The sequence below is a fragment of the Pseudonaja textilis genome, chromosome Z (genome assembly GCF_049901715.1).
Source record: "Pseudonaja textilis isolate UNSWEBS1 chromosome Z, rPseTex1.2, whole genome shotgun sequence".
In the NCBI taxonomy this organism is placed as follows: Eukaryota; Metazoa; Chordata; class Lepidosauria; order Squamata; family Elapidae; genus Pseudonaja; species Pseudonaja textilis.
The window spans coordinates 135,223,991-135,247,467 of NC_142008.1; the positions used below are offsets into that span (position 1 = coordinate 135,223,991).

At 35.8% G+C, this 23,477-nt stretch overlaps 1 protein-coding gene across 2 annotated transcripts; it reads left to right on the forward strand.

Moving 5' to 3' along the window:
* The first annotated feature begins 1,093 nt into the window (after nucleotides 1-1,093).
* On the forward strand, nucleotides 1,094-15,442 carry LOC113443598 (sulfotransferase 1B1-like). 2 transcript variants are annotated; one of them, XM_087917526.1, is made up of 7 exons: nucleotides 1,102-1,538; nucleotides 2,658-2,786; nucleotides 2,887-2,984; nucleotides 3,080-3,206; nucleotides 7,094-7,188; nucleotides 13,670-13,850; nucleotides 15,230-15,442. In XM_087917526.1, the coding sequence occupies exons 1-7, from the start codon at nucleotides 1,358-1,360 to the stop codon at nucleotides 15,337-15,339; spliced, it is 921 nt and encodes a 306-aa protein (XP_087773652.1). In that variant the 5' UTR covers nucleotides 1,102-1,357; the 3' UTR covers nucleotides 15,340-15,442. The 2 variants fall into 2 exon arrangements, with proteins under 2 accessions (XP_087773653.1, XP_087773652.1); XM_087917527.1 differs by lacking the exons at nucleotides 13,670-13,850; nucleotides 15,230-15,442 and adding an exon at nucleotides 10,200-12,847 and having other exon boundaries at nucleotides 1,094-1,538.
* Nucleotides 15,443-23,477: the final 8,035 nt, after the last annotated feature.

Sequence of the window (23,477 nt, forward strand, 5' to 3'; positions counted from 1 at the left end):
ATAAATATATAAATATTGACTTTTTATTTAAAAAGAGCAACTTTTAACTCCTTTACTTGCTCGCTTTCCAATTTGATGCTTAGTAAGTACAGCTATATATTTTCTTTATTATTTTTTCATCCATCCCAGTTAATATCTGGTCCAATTCTTTTAATTCTTTGTTAAAACCATTTTAGCATCTTTTTCATATTGAGATTGTATATCCACTTGTGGCCACCATGCTATATCCTTCCCTTGACTACTCAGTTCTTGCTTAGTTTTTAATTCCCGCTTTCCATTCAAAATATCTGTATATCTTATAATCTTTTCCATATTAATAACATTAGGATGTATCAATGCTTCCATTGTGGATAGCCAGACTGGTATTTTCAAATAATATTGTTCTTTAATTTTTACACATACTGATAGTAGTGCATTTCTAATATAATGTCTTTGAAAATAGCTATGTATCTTATTTTCCCCATACCATAAGAAAGCATACCAACTTAATTGAAGAGAGTGCCCTGCTAAAGTTAATAGTATTTTATGCATCAGGTAAGTACTGAGGCCTGATTATTACAATTCCCAATGTGGCAACCCAAAGCCTCTTTTTTGGAATCTTGCAACATTTTCAAGCTTATTCTTGTTCTTACTTTGTTCTGTTTTCCAATGAAGATCACCATTTCTCTGCTGGACTATATATTATTTTCAATGTCAATAGCAAACTGGAAGACATACCTTTTGTGATCAATAGGCAAAAAAAAAAAATCTTTGCGTGAGACTCATTTTGAAATGAGAGTTCTATGGGAGCTTAGAACGAATGCTTTGTTTATTATGAGCCTTCTACTCCTGGAGAGAAAATGGGGTGGTGGTGCTGGTGGTGTTTTCTTCTATATGTTATTAAAGAAATTAAAGAAATTGTGTTTTAAAAAAAAGCTAGAAGATTCCTGTGTAATCTGAAGCCTTTATAAGCTCTTGTAGCAAGCCAATTGCTCAGTAAAAGACTTCACGAAAACATCCAGAGATTAAATACACAAAAGCCTCCCTGGGTGTTTCCGTGTCCTAACACTCCAATTGGTTGGTAAACAATGGGTTGGGCTCATTGAAATAACAGAATGCAAAGAATTTCCGTAGTGCTGAACTCCCTGAGGCAATACTAATGAAAAGAGAAGTGCTTTCTGGAATGAGATAAAAAGGCTGTGAAGCAAAAAGTGCCTACAGTCAAGGTGGAGTGACGACAGCTTTCCCCTGAGGGAATAACTTCAGAAGATCTTTCCGACAGCTTTCCCCTGAGGGAATAACTTCAGAAGATCTTTCCGAAGGGAGCTCTTATTTACTCAGAAAAAAACTGTACAACCTTCAACCCTGAAAAGGCATCATGGCTGAAAAAGACGACTACGATGATCTTTTACATAAGTATTCACATCTCTTTTATAGGTATCCGCTGAGGCTGGTCCATGGAATCCCCCTGATGGAACCTATTGCAAATCAGTGGGATCCCATTGAAAACTTCCAGGCAAGACCAGATGACTTAATCATCTCGACTTATCCTAAAGCAGGTGAGATGTTATGGGCCAGTAAAATAGGTGGGAAAAACAAAATTCAGGTTAATAAAGAGAAAAGTTGAGCACTGATCGCACAAAAATGTAACAAGCCAATCTTTGAGGTGGAAGTTTTGTTCGGATGTGACAAAAAAGCTCTTAGAACTGGGACAGGGGGTATGTGCTAAAAAACCGAGAGTAATGCATTTTTCCTTGCACCTTTTAAATCCTTTTTGGCTGAAAGATTGTCTGCTAACGGATATATTTTTCATGAGCACTTCTAGGGTTAAGTAGATTTCCCACAAGAGTCTGTGCTCTTGTTTTGATAATGCTGGAATTGCACATTAGGATAATCAAATATTCTGGCACAAGTTTCATAAATGGTGTTTATATGGATTAAATGTCATGTGATACTTCTCAAAGACATAAAACCAGCTGCTTTATAGAAATAGAACACAAGTTTGATTTTTTTTTAAAAGTCTGCTGTCAAGGTTTTGCTTTTCAACACATTGAATTGTCTCAGAAATGAAAAGGTTGAAGGTTGTCAATAGGAAACTCTGTAAGTTTTTAATTTGTACACTACTATTTCAAAATGCATGAAAGAGAGGAATGGAGAAATATGGAACTGTTGTAATCATGAGATATTTTTCTATTTTGTATTCTCTAAGTTCCTTTAGATGACCTCAAAAGCAATGAATGCTTCCATTCAGGAAACTTCATTCTTCATTATTTTTCCATTTATACTTTCCAACAAAACATATCCTGTTTACAAGCATATGCTAAGTTCTAACTAGGCTGTTTGGTTCCCTCCCCCATCCACAACATTTACTGTAAGCTATTTTTCCAAAAACTATTTTTATTTTCACAAATCTTGGATTCCCTCCAATTCTGCTGATACTTTTTTGTTCTGTGCAGGTGTTGCTGTTTTAATTCATATGAAATGGAATATTTATTTGCGCTGCTACACGCAATAGTGCATTTGTAGAATGATGAATATTAATATTGCACCATTTATACAATTTAGAATATAGGCAGTATATAAGGGGTGGGCCCATTGTCATGAATTGTAGGGGGAATAAAGGGTTTGTACTGTCACCAAGCAATTGTCCAAATTGTTTCTGTCCTCTGGTTTTTCAGGTACTACATGGATGCAAGAAACTGTGGATCTAATACTAAACAAAGATGATTTGGAAAAGGCAAACAGGGCCCCCATACATGTGCGGATCCCATTTTTAGAAATCTGCTCTCCACCTCCTATTCCTTCTGGTAAGGGCAGGAAGTATTGTGATTTTGATATCCAGCCCTAGACCTTGAATATATAGGCTGCTAGACTGATATGTGTTCTTCCCTGCTTCTTCTTCCTCAGGAGTTGATAAATTGGTGAATGCGCCATCTCCTCGTGTGATCAAGACCCACCTCCCCTTCCAGCTCGTCCCTAAAAGCTTTTGGGAAAATAACTGCAAAGTAAATTCATTTAAGACTCCCTCGTATCTTTGTCTCATTCCTCAGCCCTAATCTACTGTCTCATGCATATCATTCTCTTTTCTGTCCCATTACAGATGATCTATGTTGCTCGCAATGCCAAAGATAATCTGGTATCCTATTACTTCTTTGACCAGATGAATTTAACCCAGCCGGATCCAGGGTCCTGGGAAGAATATCTTACAAAATTCATGGAAGGCAAAGGTGTGTTGAAACCAGGCATATCTTTCTAGGTCTTTAGAGTTGCACTACAATTCAAAATATCTGGGGACTGGGATTTGCCTCCTTTATATACTTCTCTTAAGGGACAGTTGATTGATTTGGTCAATATATTGGGGAATCCAACAGCTGAACCTTTGCTGAAAATACTTTTATGGGACATATTTCTACAGTCTATACACTTGGCTCCCTTCCTTAGCAGGTGTTAGATGAGAGTAATTAGTCCCAATTATCTGAATTAATTAAGCAATAGTATATAGATTTAAAAGCAAAGGTGATTTATAGTACCATGATGCAACCTACAAAGCTTGCTCAGCAATTTTTTTGAAATGTACCTTTGAGGAATTTGTAATATCAATTTGGCTAAGGTACAAGAATTTGCAATAGCTTATTGGAAAATCGATCTTATGTTTGCTGAAGGCCAAAATTGGGTCATACCAAATAGCTCCTTGCCAGCCTTATGAGATGCCACCACCAAAATTTTGTTTTGGGACACAGGTTCTTCATGGGCAGTTTCTTCTTACTTATACCCTGGAGATGAATAAAGATGATACCATAATTCTGTTTTTGGAAGCAGAGAATTGTAATGTTAGGCCAGTGAACTTTGCTTTGTGCAGAACTCTTCTTGAATATCTACTTGGAAAATAAGAAATGCTTTTTTTTGATGTCTAGTGCAACCTCTTTTTCCATGTTGCTCTTGTAGTCTGGACCAGTCTCATTTTTGGACCAATCTCAGTCTTTTCTGGCCAAATTTTTTCCTGTTTGATAACATCTTTTAAATTCAGTCTAACTATAGAGGCAGACAATTATTGTCCAGATCCATTGTTCAAATATTGTATCCTTCAATATTAAAGTATTTTTTTTCATTCTGCATTAGTAAATCAATTTTAAGTGTTCATTTCGTTAATTTAATCTTGATAATTCTAGTTCTGATGTTCAACCATCAAAAGTCACACCCTATCATGTTTGGGTTTTTTTTTAAAAAAAATCAAAGCAAAAGCATTTTCCTGTAGGAAGGTTTCTTATAATTAATTCCAAAATCCTATTTCAAATTCATCTGGACCCTCAATCCACTTGTAACTTTATAAAATCAAAATTCCAATTAATCTTTTGCTGTTTATTCCCCCCTTCAAATTACTGAAGTCCTTAAACTTGCATTTAAAACTTATTTTACTAATAATTGAAGGAAATTCACCCAGAACTGTAAAATACTGGTCCAAAAATTCCTAATAGATGAAAAGTAGTCAACAAGAGATTTTCAGAGTAATTAGAAAAGGAAGTACACAAAGCTGGTGCCTTTTTAAAAGGTGCTCATCAAGGTTTGAAAAAGGTGGCTATTCTCTCATCTCCAAGAGTTCTAAATCCGCCAGAGACTACTGTCTTGTGGTCTGTTCATGAGGAGAAACTGTATGGAGTACTTGTGGATAATCTCAAATCCTTTCCGTACCCAGAGATGAATTGCAAAGAGTTCATCTACTCACTAATTCTTCATTCAGCCCCATGGTTATTGGCTCTGTATTCCATTTATCATTGTTTCTGTGGGCAATCTACTTCTAATATCTTGCCATAAAAAATGCAAGAGATTTCCTGGCAGTCGTGAGGAGTCAAAAATGACCTAAAGGTTGACAAACCAAAAAACAAAGTATCATTCAGAAGTTTCTTAATTGTTATCCACACCCTTTCTTTCATAAGCTGATTTTCTCTCATGTGTTTCCTGCTCTGTTATCAACCCTTTAAATCACTGGGTTTAATTTTATGTGCTAAAAAAATTAGCAGTACCAACTGCTATTAAGGGATTTAATGTCTCTAAAAACCTTTCAGGAGTCAGTATGTGTGAGTTTCAGGCTATATTGTGTACTGAATTTTAATTGTTCAAAAACCCCATCCTAAGGTGTTTTTTTTTCACTGCAGCACTGTTGGCTCAGTATCCAATTTTTTTTTTTATTGGAAACCGCCTTATATAACTAGGAGACCATTGCTTTTCTAGTTGACCCTTGTTCCAATGATTGACCCTTGTTCCAATTACATTTGAAGTTCCAGAAAGAGAAGAATGTATTTCAGTCCATTCTGGAGATATGAAATCTGGAACCCCAAACTCACTTAACCAGTTTAACCTGCTTATAAATAATCTTTTTTTTTTAATTTCTGCAAAACACTGAGCCATAGATCAGTCAAAAAGGTTACCTTCAAAAGTTGTGGGGGCTGCATCACTGGAGACTTTCAGGAAGAGACTGGACTGCCATTTGTCAGAATTGCGGTAGGGCCTCCTGCTTGGGTGAGGAGTTGAACTGGTTGACCTACAAGGTCCTTCCAACTTGGCTAATCTATAATCTAAATGGTCTGTGTATTTAAGTTTCTGAAAACAGCCAAAGTTGAAAATAACCAAGCTTAGCATGGTGTATAAACACAGTTTCTAAGCTTGTATGAAAACAATCTTGGGTGCAGAAATGATGCACTCACAATAGCCTTTTCTCATCTATAATTACTTAAAGTAAGAGTTTTATTCTGTTTTGTATTTGATTCTTCTTTCCATTTCTCTTAAAAACCGGTTTCTGCTAGGGAATAGTTCAAATGTTGTTTGAAGAAGAAAATGTTGGCAAAAGTTATAATTTTAGGTAGAAGGGTTTCAGTTAGGGTTGTAATAGAGCAGATTGATCCGTTATACACACAGAAAAACTTTCAATTGCATAAGAAGCATGTTTATTTTTCATTTTTTAAATGTAAGTAACTTTTAGAAATCACCATTCTCATCATCCATTCTATGCTTCCTCTCGGGTGATGCAATTTAGTTAAAATTGTTCAGGTAAGCTTGATAGAAAATATAAAGTGTTTACAAAAGTATATATTCATCTATGCAAATTTAATTAAGTAATGCAGTGATAAATGAATTAAGATTCTAGTATTATATGTACAGTAAAGGGAGGGATTTTTTTGTGAGGGCCTACATTATCATTTGAATAATCTTTCAGGGTCAACTGAAAATGGGAAGGGTAAGAGCCATACAGACATCTCCCTTGCATATTCATTTATGCCCAATTTACCTCTCTGCCACTTGTAATCGCTCACTCATTGTAGGTAGTCCTCAACTTATAACCATTCATTTAGTGGCCGTTCAAAGTTGCAGCAGAAAAAAGAGACATGACTATTTTCACATTTATGACAGCATCCCCTAGTCAAGTGATCAAAATTTGGGAGCTTGGCAACTGGCATGTATTTATGGAATAGCAACAGCAATGGCAATAACATTAGGCTTAGACTAACATACTGCCTCATAGTGCTTTGTAGCTGGCTTGCAACAAGCAAAGTCAACAGGGAAAACAAGATTTGCTTAATAACCACATGATTCACTTAACAACTGCAGTGATTTCATTTAACAACTGTGGCAAAAGTTGTAAAATGGGGCAAAACTCCCTTAACAAATGCCTTCTTGGCAATGGAAATTTGAGGCTCAATTGTGGTCAAGGACTACCCGTATTTCCTCACTTCCATTCTTCCATTCATTCATGCTCCTTTCTGAAGTACCTTTCTATTGTTTCATATAAATCCGTCATGCTTTTGTTCTTTTTCATGCCTTCCTCTCCTCCCATAGAAATACATTCTGTACTTATATCCCAACACAGCATGTAAAGGTATCTCCTTTCGTTTTTTCTTTCTATCTACTCCATCTAACTCAAAGCCTAATTCCCATTGTTTTCCCAATTACTTCTCTCCTCTCTACCACATTTGCTTTGAAAACCTTATTGGGATATACGTGCCATTGATTCTTGTGAGATTGACAGGTAAGCGACCATGCATTACTGCATTGCTGTTGATGAATTGATTTCATTAAATGATGATCTTTCTTCTTTTGTCCATCTTACTTTGTGACTTAGTTGCCTGGGGATCTTGGTATGACCACGTGCGGCGTTATTGGGATGAGAAAGATAATCATCGTATTCTCTACGTCTTCTATGAAGACATGAAAAAAGTAAGTTCCAAATAGTGGAGAAACTGAATCCATATGAGGAAGTTCCAATTGGTGGAGAAATCCTTTAAGTGTGGTGCAATCTTAGGGATTAAGCAAAGATCTGAATCACAGTTTCTTAGTAGTATCAGTAGGTTATTGCTTTCATGTTCTGGTTCAGAGGTACAGCATTTCACTGGCTGTTGTGGAAAAGAGGATGTTGTGCTTATCAGTAGCCTGGTGCAAGGGATTCTGCCAGTCCTCAAACAATGCCTACAGCATCCCAGAATACACACTCACAGCCCCACTGTGAAATCTCATGAAGCATCTAAACCTCATAACGGGTGAGAATGAAAACTTCCCAATAAGAATGTGGAAATCTTATGAGATCGTAATGTTTTCACAGCAAAGATTGTGAAATTTTACTTCTTTTTTTAAAATGGTTTAAAAAAGAAAGTTTAATTGCAACAGTAAAAAACTGATGTGATTGGAAAAAAGAAAAAAAAATAGAAGGTGCAGAAAAGGATGAAAAATAGAAAGAAATAGAAAAGAAAGAAAATTAAGAATATAGTAAAGAAAATGAAAATAAATATATAAAGAAATTACTGTACTTCCCACCTTTATCACAAGTACAAAAAAAGGATAAACAAGTATAGACAAATTTAATAACTTATCATCTTCTCTTAAAGTAAAACAAATTCTTCCCATATCCCATATCTTATCATTAATAAATCCATAAAGCATCATCATTTCAATCCTGATGTTAGCAAAAGTCCTTTAAGCGATAACAACATATGAAGAGCCAATTTAGTCTCATGATTAAGGTACTAGGCTAAAAATCAGCATACTGAGTTCTAGTCCTGCCTCAGCCATGAAAGCTGACTGGATGACTTTGGATAAGTCACTTTCCCCCAGTTAATGATGTCAGGTTAAGGTAACAAACTGGCTGGTCAATTCCTGTTGCAACCAGATGAATCAACGCTTAGTTGAATTGTGTGTGCGTTGGGGGTGGGGTGGGGGACCCAGACAGGAAGCAAATTAGAATTCAGCAGAGACTTCCTCATAGTGAGAACAATTAACCAGTGGAACAACTTGCCTTCAGAAGTTGTGGGTGCTTCATCACTGGAGGTTTTTTTTTTTCCCCAAATTTTTTTTATTAATTTTTAAAAAACAAACATACAGACCAAACACAAAACATAAAAACATAAAACATCTTTTTTGAAAGCAGCTTGATCCCAGGTTACATCTCTTTGTACAGACATAAATTCAAATTCATGCTCACTTTTGTATACCATTCCATATCTTATTACCATTCTAGATTTTCTATATAGCTTCTCCGCTCTTTTCACTCTCTTAATTCTATTTTATTTATTTCATCTCAATTTAAATGATTATACTTATATCCTTTGTCCTGTTTCAACTGTCCATTATCTTTTCTCATTAACACAAAATTTCTCCTGTAATCACTGATTGGAGTATGACGCCTTTATATCTTTCCCCTAATTTAACACTTAATATAATACATAACTTTCATTTGGATTCTGCTTAGTACATTCTAAAGCTACACACTATATTTTAAAAAAAGAAAAAATTATAAAAATATAATATAATTAAAACAATCCATACCAGTTAAACTCTGTCGTTAAAATTAATATTCATTTAAATCTTAAACATTTTACACATTCCTTTTCAAATAAGTATCATGCTTCTATGGGAACCCTTATAAATTTTGCGTAATTACTTCCCCCCCATTTCACTTATATTTTAAAACATTATGTAATTAAAATGTTCCCATTCCTTTTTAATTCAGTTCTCTCATATTTCATTTCATTTATTTTGTTCAAAAAAGAAAAAGTTTCACTAAATTACATTGAATATTTTATCCCATTTTATAATCATATGTTGTTCCAATTTTCTAACATTATTTCTAATGCAAATACAACAATACAGTCTATATGTACTTTTGCAGAATCTCTTTTTTAGTTACATTTTTACCCATTATCTCTAAATAAATCCTGTTTCTTTCCATCTTGTTTCAAACCCTTGTAGCTTCTCTTCCCTTCCTTCCTTCCTTGCTTCTTCACACCCTTTTTATCCCCTTGTCTCTCCACCTCCATTTCCCTCTTCTGTATTCCTCTTTTCTGTTGCTTTCTGACATTATATCCACTTTTCACCTTATTTTCCCCTTTTTTGGTTGTTTTTTTTTAGGTCTTAAATTCTCCATTCTTTTTCCCCTCTTTCCCCTTTCTTCCCCAGATAAAGTTACTTGTTCATTAAAGATGGCCTCTTCTTTGTCCCAATCTTCTTGTTCTTGTAGTTTCTCATGGGTAGAAATCGCCATTTCTAAAAAGTTGAGAACAGAGCCAAAAGAGCCCTTCCCTTCTTGTTCCTTTTTATATTTTTTAAATTCAATTTTCAGTTCATCCACAAGTGATGCCATTATAAAAAGGATTTTTAAACAACCACCCAAGTATTTTAAGTCATTAAAATATAATTTCCAAAAGTCCCAAAGTCACCAAGCAGTCCAAATACACACAAGCTGTTTCATTTAACACTTTTCTCTTTTTTCACTTTCTTTTCCTGGGGTTACAATTCAGTTACAAAGTTCTAATTAAATGTATCTTTTAGAAGTCTTGTTACAATTTAACTTTTGATTCTTTTAAATTCCAAGCAATCTCCTCCAGCCAAATCTTACTCTTTATTCTTTTCCTCTCCCTTCCCACTTGCAGCAGCAAAAAAGTTTTTTCAATGTTCAGAAATCTTTATTATCCCCTTGGCTTTGATTTTCAGTTTAATGACCTGCTGATGCCAAAGCGGGTTTTTCCAATTTCTCATTCATCTGCTGTCACCGTAAGGAAGGAGAGTGAGAAAAAACAAACTTTCCCTTTTCCCTTTCATTTGCTGCTTCCGGATCTTCCTTGGGAATGTTGAATCTTTTTTTGAGGTTTAAGTTCCAGGATATCTTGAATGTTGCTTCTTATCCCGTCCACCCAAAACTTTCACTTCTTAGCTTCCTCCTGCACATTCTTTTCCAGATGAGTGCTTCTTTGAGGCGGCCATTTCTGACCGCTGCTCTACTGCCTTCAGAAAAGCCAGCTGAGGAGGGGAGGTGCGGACTCCCCTCAAAACCCTGCCGGGTCTCCCCTGTCTTCAGCCACCTCTACAGGGTGACTTTAGCCCCGAAGCCATCTGGCTCGGGGCACTCCAGCAGCGAGCGCAAGCAGAAACCGCGCACGATCGTGGATTCCTGCTGCCGCCGAAGCCCAGCAAACCGGAAGACCATCATTGGAGTTTTTGAAGAAGAGACTGGACAGTCACTTGTCTGAAACGCTATACAAGGTATCCTGCTTGAGCATGGGTTGGGCTAGGAGACTTTCAAGTTCCCTTCCAGCGCTATTCTGATTGACTGATTGATCCCAAAAGTGATTGGAAAAGGAAATATGTGAACCCAGGACCCTTTCCAAAGGGCTGACTAAGAGAACATAGCTTTTCTCTTGTCTCCCAGAGTTCTAAACCTCCCAGAGAACCCTGACACATCTCAAGTGTATCTTTGAAATCTAGGAACTATAATTTTCTTCTCCAGCAGAAAAAACAATTAAACTATTTTATAGAACTTTTTAAGAGAAGTCTCCTATACTCCAGCTGTGTGGCCGCTGCATGCTCTTTTGGATGCTACCAGCCATGAGAATGAGACTCAATTCCAACATTTCTTTACAGTACCAGTTAAAAGGGAGAGCTTACTCGTTATTGAATACACTCTACCGTTTCAATCCACACCCATCTCCCAGAAGTGAGTTGTCAGCCAGGCTAATTTTTGGATTTAGTTTTAAATTAGGATAGATCTGTATTGAGAAATTGCCTGACCACAAATGTGGAGTACCTCAGTATTTGTGAACTGTTAGGCAACTTCACAAGGTTGAGCACCATTTTAAGTACCCCACTTACAAACATCCTACTTTCCCATCTTCATATTCCCTTACCCACATCTCCCCAAATTAAGTTAGTGATTGGTGCCAAATGATACTTAGTGGGAGAGAATTGAAGCCAAAGGAATTCACCAATTACTCTCCTCAGTTTGTCCTACATTAAACCCCAAGAATAGCAGCAATTCTAGTCTTGTTATAGCAATGCAATAGCAAACATTGTTCCTGAAGATTTTTCTGCAGTTGACTCAAGGACTAGTGAATTTCAATCTGTCTGGAGGTTTCAACATTACTTTATAACTTTATACCGGAGTTTATAACATAATTTTATGGGTAACTAATTTCCTGCATGGATCTCTTGTGAAAGAATTCAAAAAAAACCGCAGCTTTCACAGCAGTTGTAGACAAAATAATGTGTAAATAGGGAAATATTATTTGGAAATATGGAATGAATAAAATGACCAAGTTACTATATTTTGTAATCCTATTTTAGATATGTTGAAATATTTTGGGGTGAATCACAGCAAAACTGAAGTTACTTGAAATGTTTTTGAAATCTTTTTTTTTCTGATTGGAAAAGAATATGCTTGAGTGGCTTTGCATAATTGAATTTAACTTTGTTTTAGTAATAGGAGAAAAGGGGTGGAAGGAACTCAGGAATGTCTCTGCTTTAGAGGAGAGTAAACTTAGGTACATCTAATAAACATATTGTTTGGTTCACACATCGCACAAATCCGAGGTTTGTAAAACTATGGTTTATTGAATAAATCATAACTCCAATGATTCAGACAACACGTGAACAGTGTGTGGTGGCCTAGGGGCTAAGACGCCTCCCATTCAGAAGATTGAAAATTCAATCCTAGGCAGAAACAGGTGTTTTTTCTCTCAGGATGCAAAGAGAAAATATCTTCTGTGAACTCCAAGTACATATTTAATGATAATTAAGACAATCGTATTACAGATTGTTTTTGACTTACCGGTGTAACGTAGCTGGCCCATCATGGTTGTAAATCAGGAGTCGCCAACCTTTTGGACCTCAGGGATTACCAAACTCATAATTTTAAACCCTGGGGACCACTAATATGAATTTTGACTGATGGTGGCATGCTGACATTGGTGGGAGAGAGAGAGAGATCTGATGTAACTTCTCTCTCTCCCTCTCTCCCCCACTCTCTCTTATACACACACACAAACACACAGAGGCAGGGGTGGGATTCAAATTTCTTAACAACTGGTTCTTGGGTGTGGCCTAATTTGTGGTGGGTGTGGCTTGTGGTCATGTGACTGGCTGGGCATGGCTTGTATGTAAATATTATAAATATTTATGTAAATATTGATTTTTTTTTATAAAAAAAGAGCAACTTTTACCCAAAAGTAGGCAAAGCAGGCAAGCAGATTGAGTTGCTCACAGAATCACAGATTCACTTAGAGATCTGTGTTTCTGCCATCAGCTATCTGAGTCTATCACATAAAATTAGTTTGCAAGCAAAATTAATTAACAACGCACCATGTATGTAAATATTGATTTTCTTTTATTTAAAAAGAGCAACTTTTACCCAAAATCAGGCAAAGCAGACAGGCAGGTTGAATTGTTCACAGAATCACAGATTCACTTAGAGATCTGTGTTTCTGCCATTGGCTATCCTGAGTCTGCACTGAATAATAGAACCTTCAGTCCTAAGGGAGATTCGGCTCTGCTTTTAAGATCTAAAGATTAGCTAGAAAGCAGGAAATCCAACCATTTCCTGCTTTCTAGCTAATCTGAATCTCCCAGCACAGCAGAACAGCTGATGGTCGTGGGGGCGGGCGGGGAAGGAAGAAAAAGGAAAAATAGCAATTTAGCAGGCAAGTTTGCCAGGTAAGGAGTGAGTGGGTGGGGAGGGAGGGCCATGTGGGCGGCGCAGCCTTGTGTTCCCGTGCAACCTGGATTAATTGCTTTAGGGGGTGCTCTGGGGGGGACATTTCTCTGCAGACCACCGGTTGGCGACCATTGTTGTAAATCATGATGGTTATAAAATAGGTTGGCTATGTGACCAGTCTGATTTTACAACTTTCTTTGAGGCTGTCATTAAGTGAATACCACAATTATTTAAGCAAACCAGTGGATTGCTATGGATATGGATTTGCTGAAAACTGAAAGTAAATGCAAAACTTCCATTAAATAATCCTGTATAATCCTGTGACCCCAGGATGCTATCAACATAAATATAGTCTGTTTTCTAAGTGCTAAAAAATTCAGTCACATGATTTTGTCCCTTGCCTTTTTATTAGTCCTTCTCTTTTCCAGCCTTTATATCTTTTCAAAGATTTATCATATGAAAATGCCCATTTCACATTGAAGTTGTTCTCACACATTTGAAACCAAGTATTTCTTCTTCCAAGTTAGTGCCCAGGACAATAGGAGAATAATATAGGTAAAGAGATCCAAAGGTCATCTGATTTGACTTCCGGAGGTAAAACTATCTCTCCATCATTTTCTGCATCCTCTCACCAATCTGTTCAGCATCTGAGAGCATGCAGTGGATTAATTTTACATTGCTCACATTGTGCTCTTTTCCCCATCCATGCCTATCTTCTGCCAGGATTTAGCCCGTGAAATTCACCGTGTGAAAGATTTCCTCCAGGTTGACTTGCCTGAAGATATTGTTCAGAAGATAGTGCATAAAGCAACATTTGAGATTATGAAAGAGAATCCCATGGCAAATTATGAAACCGTACCCAGTTCCATCTTTGACAAGTCGAAAAGCTCGTTCATGAGGAAAGGTAAGATCAAGAACCCAAAATGATGTTCTTTTATTTGTAGAGAGACTTTCCTTAAAATAGGGGAAAAAACCGGCAATTTAAATTAGTTCTAAATTAGGAACCTTTATATCCAGAATAAGCAATGTTTTGGTAGCCATTGACGCTGAAGATTTTTGTGAAGGTTAAGGGCTTGTGAATGGATGAAAATTCAGTCAGACACAGAGATGTAATTTCAGTTCCTTATTTTTCCCTGAATTTGAGGGAAGGAAATAGAGGGGGAAGGGCTCATTCAGTGTTACTATGCTTTACTGCCTTCATGTAACATGAAACAGCATCAGTGATTTAGGAACTATGATTCAGGTATGTCCTGGAGGCTTCAGGAACAGATTTGGGGCAGCAAATTATCCACCTACTTTTATGTCAAAGCCTACAGAGTTACCTTATCCATGGTCCAAACTTTATAGCATCTAGCCTTTGGGGGGGGGGTGTATGTGTGTGTATGTGAGAGAGAGAGAGAGAGAGAGAAAGAGACAGAGAGGCTGCCATCCCATTCATATCGGAGGCTCTGTTAAGACACTTCAGGGTTAAAAGGATTAGCTGGTGAAATAATCCTTACCTGTAGGGGGGATGTCCATGGGGGCTCCTTTCATAGTCCCATCAAAGAGCTGAAGCAAATGACCAGAGCTTACCCTGACACACAGCAGAAGTCGGGTCTCAAATGCGGGCTCACTAATCTCCAAACCGGCATCTTAACCATGTGAGCCACCGCACTCCAGATGTGTCAAGCTCTTCAAAGGATTTGATTTGGGTTGCCATCTTCTTAAACTTTTCTTAGGAATAAGTTGCACTTGTGAATGAATATGCACAGGAAGTCTAATGCGGGCCCAGAAGAACACATGAAAATAACTATGAACAAATGTTACACACAAAACCGAAGCATATATGGAAAACCATTCAGGCATCATATCTACGAAGGTTCTCAGTCATCTAGGTTATAGTTATCCCAAAGGTGCTTTTTCAACTGGCTTTTCCAGTTGCCTTTTGAAAAAGCACCTTGGATACATTCAGAAATCAGAAATTATGTATATGAGAGATGTTCCAGAATATGTTTGTTTTTTTGTTTTTTAATTTTATGAAGAAGCAGGGTAACTTCGTCACTGGGGCTCCACTACAAATCTCATGGAAAACAAACCCACCAGTGGATCAATCCCGAGTTTTCTTTTGCCTTCTTCAGAGAAAGCTGGAGATAAATGACACCTGCCTTTTATAAAAGAATCTGGGTGGTGATCTCAGATCTTAGGAGAGAATATGGTGGAATTGCATTTGCGGATGTAATCTAAGGCTTTTCTTAATCCTAAAATTCCCCCTAAGTTTTTTTTATTGTTGTTGCATTTCCTCAGGTACAGTTGGTGATTGGAAGAACTATTTTACAGTGGCTCAAAGGGAGGCATTTGATGCACATTACCAGGAGAAGATGAAAGGGACAGATTTACATTTCCAGGAAGAATGACAGACCCAAGAAATTATCTTCTCTGGGACTTGGACAAATAAGTAAAATACAGTCCCTAACAGTACACTATTGTTGCAATAAATGAGATTGCTATTAAAAATGAGGATACAGTGCACGTATTAATATGGGGAAAAATAGGCTCTGTAGTGGTTGAGTGATTGAGAGAAAGGACCCAAATTCTCTAGATAAAAGCTAGAAATAAAGAGGTTGAGAGTCTGGAAAGAATGCAGAGAAGAGCAACAAAGATGATTAGGGGACTGGTGGCTAAAACTTATAAATAACAATTGCTGGAATTGGGCATGTCTAGTTTGATGAAAAGGACTGGGAGTGATATGATGGCAGTGTTCCAATATCTCAGGGGTTGCCACAAAGAAGAGGGAGTCAAGCTATTCTCCAAAGCATCTGAAGGCAGGAGAAGAAGCAATGGGTGGAAACTAATCAGGGAGAGAAGCAACCTAGAACTAAGGAGAAATTTCCTGACAGAACAATTAATCAGTGGAACAACTTTTCTCCAGAAGTTGTGAATGCTCCAACACTGGAGATTTTTAAGAAGAGATTGGACAACCATTTGTCTGAAATGACATGGGCCTATAGGGTGTCCTGTCTAAGCAGGGGATTGAACTAGAAGACCTCCAAGGTCCCTTCTAATTCTGTTATTTGGGTCTCAAGATTTCCCTTAAATATTGTGAAATTGTTTTTATATTTTCCAAAGTGTATTTAGCATGCTCCAATTATAGTTAGCCTAATTAATCCACAGTTGCTTGATAAAGAGATGGGTGGCATACAAATTTAACAAATAAATAATCAATACCATATTTTAAATTTTCTGTGCAAACTGTTCTGAAAAGGAGTCTCTGAGTCCATAGTTTCTATTGAAGAAAGAGGGAAAATTGGTTACAATCAACCTAGTTGCTTTCTTCAGCAGAGAGATCATCTACTAGATCCATTAGTAGTTTTAGTATCTATCAGTTGAAGGTATTTAAATATGTCAGTACTTCCTTGACAGAAAAAAATACCAACAGCTGTCACTGCTTGGAGCCATAAATTCTCAAATATTATTCTGCACTACATCAGTTGCAATGTTAGTAACCAGGATCCAGTTGCAATAAAATCAAAGTGAAGATAGGTGGTGCTAGGGTGATTATTATTGTGATTTAAGTTCTTAGCCAGTTATAAGTTCCCCGATATGTATCTTACATTTCTCTTAAGATTGGAACTTGATATAATTTCTATAGAGATTCACATGTGACTTTGCAGCCATAAATTAGGTTTTAGTGGCACTTCTTCACTTGACTTTACTAGAAATTATAAATTATTAAGCACTGAATTTCCCGGCAGAGCCTGCTGCAGTCCATTAATTCATTACTTACCTTTCACTTTAAATAAATATTTAACATTTGCAGATTAACATTTAAACGGTTGCATCATATTTCCCTAATCTGGTAGATTAGTTATTAATCTATTCTCAGCCTACTGGAAATTTTCCATATCTTTTATGAGTATCTATATATCTAAATATTGGAAAAGGCAGATTTCAGGAAAAGGTCCATAATGCAAGTATTTGGGTTATTGGGTTTCTCGCAGTCTAAATCATCACAAGATACAAAATTATACTCCTGTGCTTGGTGTGAGTCCCATTGATGCTATGGGCTCCACTACCTATTTGTTTGCCCAGGCTTCTGTTGGAGGAGCCCTAGTATTGTCCTCAGGTCAAGTGGGGAAAAAGTGGGCAATCGGTTAGAACAGGGGTCTCCTATGTTGGCGACTTTAAGACTTATGGACTTCAATTTCTATAATTCCTTGGCCAGCCATGCCACAAGTCTTAGAGTTGCCAACGTTGGAGACCCCTGACTTAGAAGAACTTGAAAACAGCTAAGAATGGGAAGCAGCTTGAATATATTGGTGGTGAGGGGATAGGATATCTGCAATGAATGCAAGTCATGATGTGGAAAACATCATCTGTTCTTCCATTACCTAACCATTGAGAGATCCATACCAGCCACAGGTCAGGCTGAAAGAGCAATTCATTATGATTTACCAATAGATAATGTGGTAATCAAATCTACCTTCTGTTCATAACATGAGGCATGGAGGTTGTCTAATACATCTCGTAATCTAAATATTTAATGAAAAGTTTATTTTCCAAAATTTTGTTATCTGGGATTCAGTGGAAAAACAAACCAAGTAGAAAGACATATTTGTTCAAGTGATAGAGGCTTGAACCTATCATAGAAGGTCAGAAGATTTTTTTTCAGAATGGCTGAAACAGAAATTCTAAATGAACTTTGTGCTTGATTATTTGACGCAGTGACCTGACCATTCCCAAGGCAAATTCACCTCTGTACCTTTCATAAAACCCACAATAAAAAATAACTGCTTTTAGCTATGTCCAATAAAACCAACCAGTAAGCAGCAGGTATGAACTCTACAGGCCTTTCAATATTACATGTTGTATTACACTTAATTACAATGGAATGTTTGTGAAATGGAACCAACAGATTTATTATTGTACCAGGATGGGGAAATCATTTCAAATATTCTTATCATACTTTGTTCAAGGGAGCCTTCCTCAACATGGTGACCTTCATATGTGGTAACTATAGCTTCCAGAATTCCCCGTCTGGTATCTGCAAGGTGCATATCTAAGGGTTACACAACAACTCTATAATTATTCTGGGAAGGTATCAAGTATCAAAGTAGGGTTCCCAACCTAGGGGACTCTCTTATGTTTTGGTCTTTGAAAACCAGTGTTTCTCTATCTCAGCAATTTTAAGATTTGAGGACTTTGTCTCCCAGAATTCCCTAGCCAGCAGGAAATTTTAGAAATTGAAATCTAAAGTTGGTGAGATTGAGAAATGCTAATTCAAATTGTATTCTAGATTTCATTTTAATCTTTTACCAGTTTGCATGAAAGAGGACTAACTTTCCCTTACACATAAGGCTCAAGTATACAGAGAGATAGCTTTTCTCATTACTCCACTTACAAGAGCATTAACTCCCAGAATCCTCGGAATGGTCAGGCTGGCTGAAGAATTCTGGGAACTGAAGTCCAAACCTTTGGATGATGCCCTGATTGGGAAAGCCAATGATGGGGTGGCATACATTCCAAGGTGAGGGGAGAAACTGTACAGTGTGGCAATAGACCAACCTACAAGTTACATGGGAGAATAATGGGCTAAATAACATTAATTATGCTAGGTGGATGCATACTTGTCCACTGAATGCATTGGGTAACCGCTTCTGTTATCACTATCAGACAAAAAGGGGAATAAATGGAGTTGACAGTGTGTACAAGTAGTCATAATAAGAGAATAACAGAGTTGGGAGGGATCTTGGAGGTCTTCTAATCTAACCCTCTACTCAGGTAGTAAACCTTACTACATTTCAGACAAATGGCTATCCAATCTCTTCTTAAAACTTCCAGTTTTGGAGCAGTCACAACTTCTGGAGGCAAGTTTGATTAAATGTTCTAAAGGTGAGAATATTTCCCCTTAGTTCTATGTTGCTTTTCTCCTTGATTAATTGCCATCCATTGCTTCTTCTTTTTTCCCCAATAAATTTTTTATTTTTATATTTTAAAAAACATATCTTTTGGTGAACAATGTGGTTCCAGGTTTTTACATTTCAATACAAACATGACCATAGTTACATATTCATCTTTCGTATTCAATTTCATATCATATTCCATTTTCCTTTAAATATTCTCAAATATTTTCATATTCATTACACTTATTTTATCCAATTCCAATTCATATCATAACTTATTTCATTTTTCTTTATTCTCATATGTAAGATTCTTATTTCATTTCTATATTCATTATACATATTTACTTTTATCTGTCACATTGGCAATTTTATCACATACTATTATTCCATTCATTGTTCAATAGGTTCCATCCTAATTCCTAATAATCCAAAAGTTGTCCCCTTTAATTGTCAATTCGAGTTTGCTACCCCTTTGCCTTATACATTCCCCCAACTTATTCTCTTTAATTCCTTATAAAGATTTACCATAATATAGTCATTTTTATTATCGCATTCTACATTAATAACAATAATTTCCTAACTACTAAATATTATATATGCATATATATATTTGAGTCAGATTCCGCATGGTATTCTTTTTCTTAATTACATTCTAAATCATCTATTTATTTAAAAAATGTTACTCTATTCAATTAATTTTAGAAACTGATAATAGTCTTTCCATTATAATTCTCATAGCTCATTTTAACTTTATTCATTGCTTTATTAAATATCAATTAATAATAAATTCCCATTTCCATATCTATTTGAATTAAATCTATATCTGATTTAACACTAATCCTTAGAAAAAAATATCAGTTCCATTCTTTTCTATTTTTAAATCTATTGTCACGATTCCAATGATGAATGATATGGAGCCAAGAAAACTAAGGGTTTCTGTGGTACAAGGGAACTAAATCGCAGGGCTATTTTAGAAGGCATTATATACAGGAGTCTTTATGGTTGAATTGGGAGAAAATTAAGAGACAATGTTATTTGAAAATCCCAGTCTGGTTATCAACTATTGAAGCTTTTTCTTATCCTATAATATATAAGAAGGAACAAACAGTTAGATATGGGGAAATATTGGATGAAAAGAGTGAACTTAAAATGATGCAAAAGCTAGAAAAACAAGGTATAAGGATGAATTGGTTTTCATATGTGCAAATACACTCAAGGTATCTTAAAGATTCTAAAACGGAGGAATTTTATAATAAACTGACTGACTTAGGATTTTGACAGGTACTGATGAAAAAGTGATCAAAAAATTGTATAGTTATTTGCTGGAAATTAAACTAGAGGAGGAACAAGTTAAAGAAATGATGATTGCTTGGGGGAAGAATTTTGGATATGGGATTGATTTAGAGAAATGGCAAAAAATGTGGTCTCAAAATTATAAAATGACAATGTCAACAGCATATAAAGAAAATTTGTATAAGATGTTTTACAGGTGGCATTTTCCCCCAACAAGAATAGCAAGAATGTTCAAGAATAAACCTGAAAAGTGCTGGAAATGTCATCAGATACCTGGCTCATATTACCATATGTGGTGGACACTAGAAAATTCGCAAATGGTTGGAAAAAATGAAAAAGAAACATATAGATTTGAAACCAGAGATTTTTTTATTGGGAATTTTACCTGATACATATAATAAAAATTTGAAGTATTTGATTGTAAATGTATTAACAGCGGCTAGGATTGTATTTGCTAAAAATTGGAAGAGTGAGAAAATTCCATCAGAGGAAGAAACTATTAAGAAAATATTGGAATGTGCTGAAATTAGTAGATTGACATTTGAAATTAGAGAACGAGAAGATAAACAATTTTATGAAGTTTGGGACCTTTTTTATCAATGGTTAGATAATAAATAATATTCTAATTATTTAATAATATTCTAAATATTCTAATATTCTAATAATAATTAGAATATTTAGAAATTTAGGATATAATGAATATATACTTCCTTTTTTTCCCTTTTTCTTTGATACTATTTTTATAAAATTTTATTAAGATAGATTTGGTATGATTTTATGATTCGTTGTAAAATAAACCAAGTAAATTATAGTTATCTCATTAAAGTATGAATTAATAAAATTATAGTCAAATGATTATTCAGTAATGATATTAGGTTATATAATTGTTGATTGATAATATGAGTTATTATGTAATATAACTATAATGGCGATTAGGAAATGGATGCACAAAAAAAAAGTGGTAAACCAACCGATACACTGTTTGTAAATCTATGAAGGAGGATGATGCTTTTATGTTTTATGTTTTGTGTGTTTTTGTTTGTTGTTAAAATCAATAAAACTTTATAAAAAAAAAAGAAAACTAAGGGTTGATACGGCAGTAATCGCACCTCCCTTACCTCGAGGAACGGACTTGACTGTGTAGCTGTGTTGGAGATATGATGAGATGATCCGCAAATCAGACAGTCCCGGAAGATGGCTATAGGTGTTAGATAATTACTAATGAGTGTTATGTATAAATATACATAACTGCCTTTAATGTATTTTGCTCACTTGTTTCCTGCTGTTTTGGCATGAGAGGCAAATCTTCACTAAAATCTACAAGCGTGAGTGGTCTCTTAATGGGCAATATGTCGGATGAACAGCTGAGATCTATATTCTTATATATCACCAAATATTACCTTGCAGAATCCCCTTTCCTGTTCTATTACCCATTATCTCTCATCATCCTGACTATATAATTTCTTTTCATTTTTGTTTGCTTTCTGCTTCCCATCATTTTATGGTCCTTTCTCTTAATTGCCCCTTTTTCTTTTATTATTTCCCTCCATTTCTTCTTCCAATTATTTATTTTATCCCCCTCCCCCTCTTGATTTTTCCTCTGTAATTCCCTTTTCTGCTTTTTCTTTTTCCTCTGTTTAATTTTCCAAACAATTCCCCATTTAATTATCACATCAAACCTCAGGTTTTTAGTTTTAATTCTTTTTTTTCCCTGTTTTAATATTCATTATTCCACTTGTTCTTTAAAGCTGGTTTCCTCTTTATTTAACTCCTCCCCCTCTGGTTCTTTTTGTTCTTCAATCTGTGTCGCCGTTTCTAATTTTTGTACTATACTACTGTATATTTCCAAGCTTTCTTTCATCATTTCCTTCCTATTTTGTAGTTCCAATTTTATTTCCACACATAATTCTCCCATTTTATACACTTCTTTTTTTCCCTTTCTTTAATATTTATGTCCAATCCAATTGTCTGGTAGTTTATTACAACTAGCATCTTTTATATTTAATTTCAACAGTCAATGTCCATAAATCTTTGTTTCCAGGTTCCTTCTGTTAATTTCTTTTCCAACTTTTTCCCAAAGTCACCAAATAATCTCAGGGCAATTTCTTCACATATCTTTTTTTCCTTGCAATATTCTAGTATTTCACTTTTCAGAATTTTAATTTTATTGTAATGGAATTTCTTTTTCCTTTCAAATTCCAATTTTAAAAAGACTTTTCAGAGTCACTGAAATTTTCCTTTACCATTAGGTGGCGCTCTCAGTTCTGTTTCCAGGTTCCACCCTTTCTTTTCACCTTTTCCTTTTTTAAAGCTGTTATTAATTTCACTAATTCTGATTATTAGCTATCATTTCTTTTTAACACATTCAATTCCAGCATTTAATTATGCCTATTTGATGCCCAAATCCAAATAATTATCCAGTTTAATTTCCAAGCCTTTTAAAATCCAGTATTTTCCTCTGAATTTTCCACCTTCAAATTAATTCTTTTCAAAGTCCAAAGCCAACTTCACAAGTTTCCATTTTTCTTCATTCTCTCTCTGATCACCGCTTCTACAATCTTTCATAAAAAAATTTTTTGTTTCTTAATTCCAGGGTACCTTAATTTCCATGTTTCGTCTGGTTCAACTGCTCACAGCTTCACTGCAGCACAGACTACTGCTGCAACTTGTCTTTGGAGGGGCTTTACCTTATCATGGAGGGAAGATGTGGCTCCCCTCAACTCTCCAGGCAGTTCCCCCTTTCTTCACCATCCCTCCAAGTGGTTCTGGTATTGATAAGGACCCTCAAACAAGCACACACATGGAAGCACAAACAGAAGTCTCATTCATCCACACACATTTATTTAATTAAATTTATATTTAATATAAAATTTTTTATATTAAATATATTGGGTTTTTTTTTAAAAAAAATCATATTAGTGGTCCTCAGGATTTAAAAGTATGAATTTGGCGGGCCCTGGGATCCAAAAGGTTGGTGACCCCCTGCTCCAAAGCACCTTAAAAAAACTTTGTTATTCTATTAAAAACAAGCAGGGCTTCAAGCAAATGGTTGATCCATGACCTTAGGCCTTTGTCCTTCCCCTGGATGGTCCTGAACCTGTCAATGGTTCACCAAAATATCTGGATTCCAGCCAGGATCTAAGAACAGATAAAACATTTAATCATTAAGGAGCTGGATGAGCAATTGCTAAGTCAGCCAGAAGCTGCAGCTTCTAACCAAGAATGGACAAATCAGCAGCTTCTAACCAAGAATGGACAAACTTGAATTAACTGACCAGTAAACAAATAGCTATAACATTTCACACATCTTAACTCAATAAGGTAGTCTTTGACTTACAACCACAATTGAGCCCAAAATG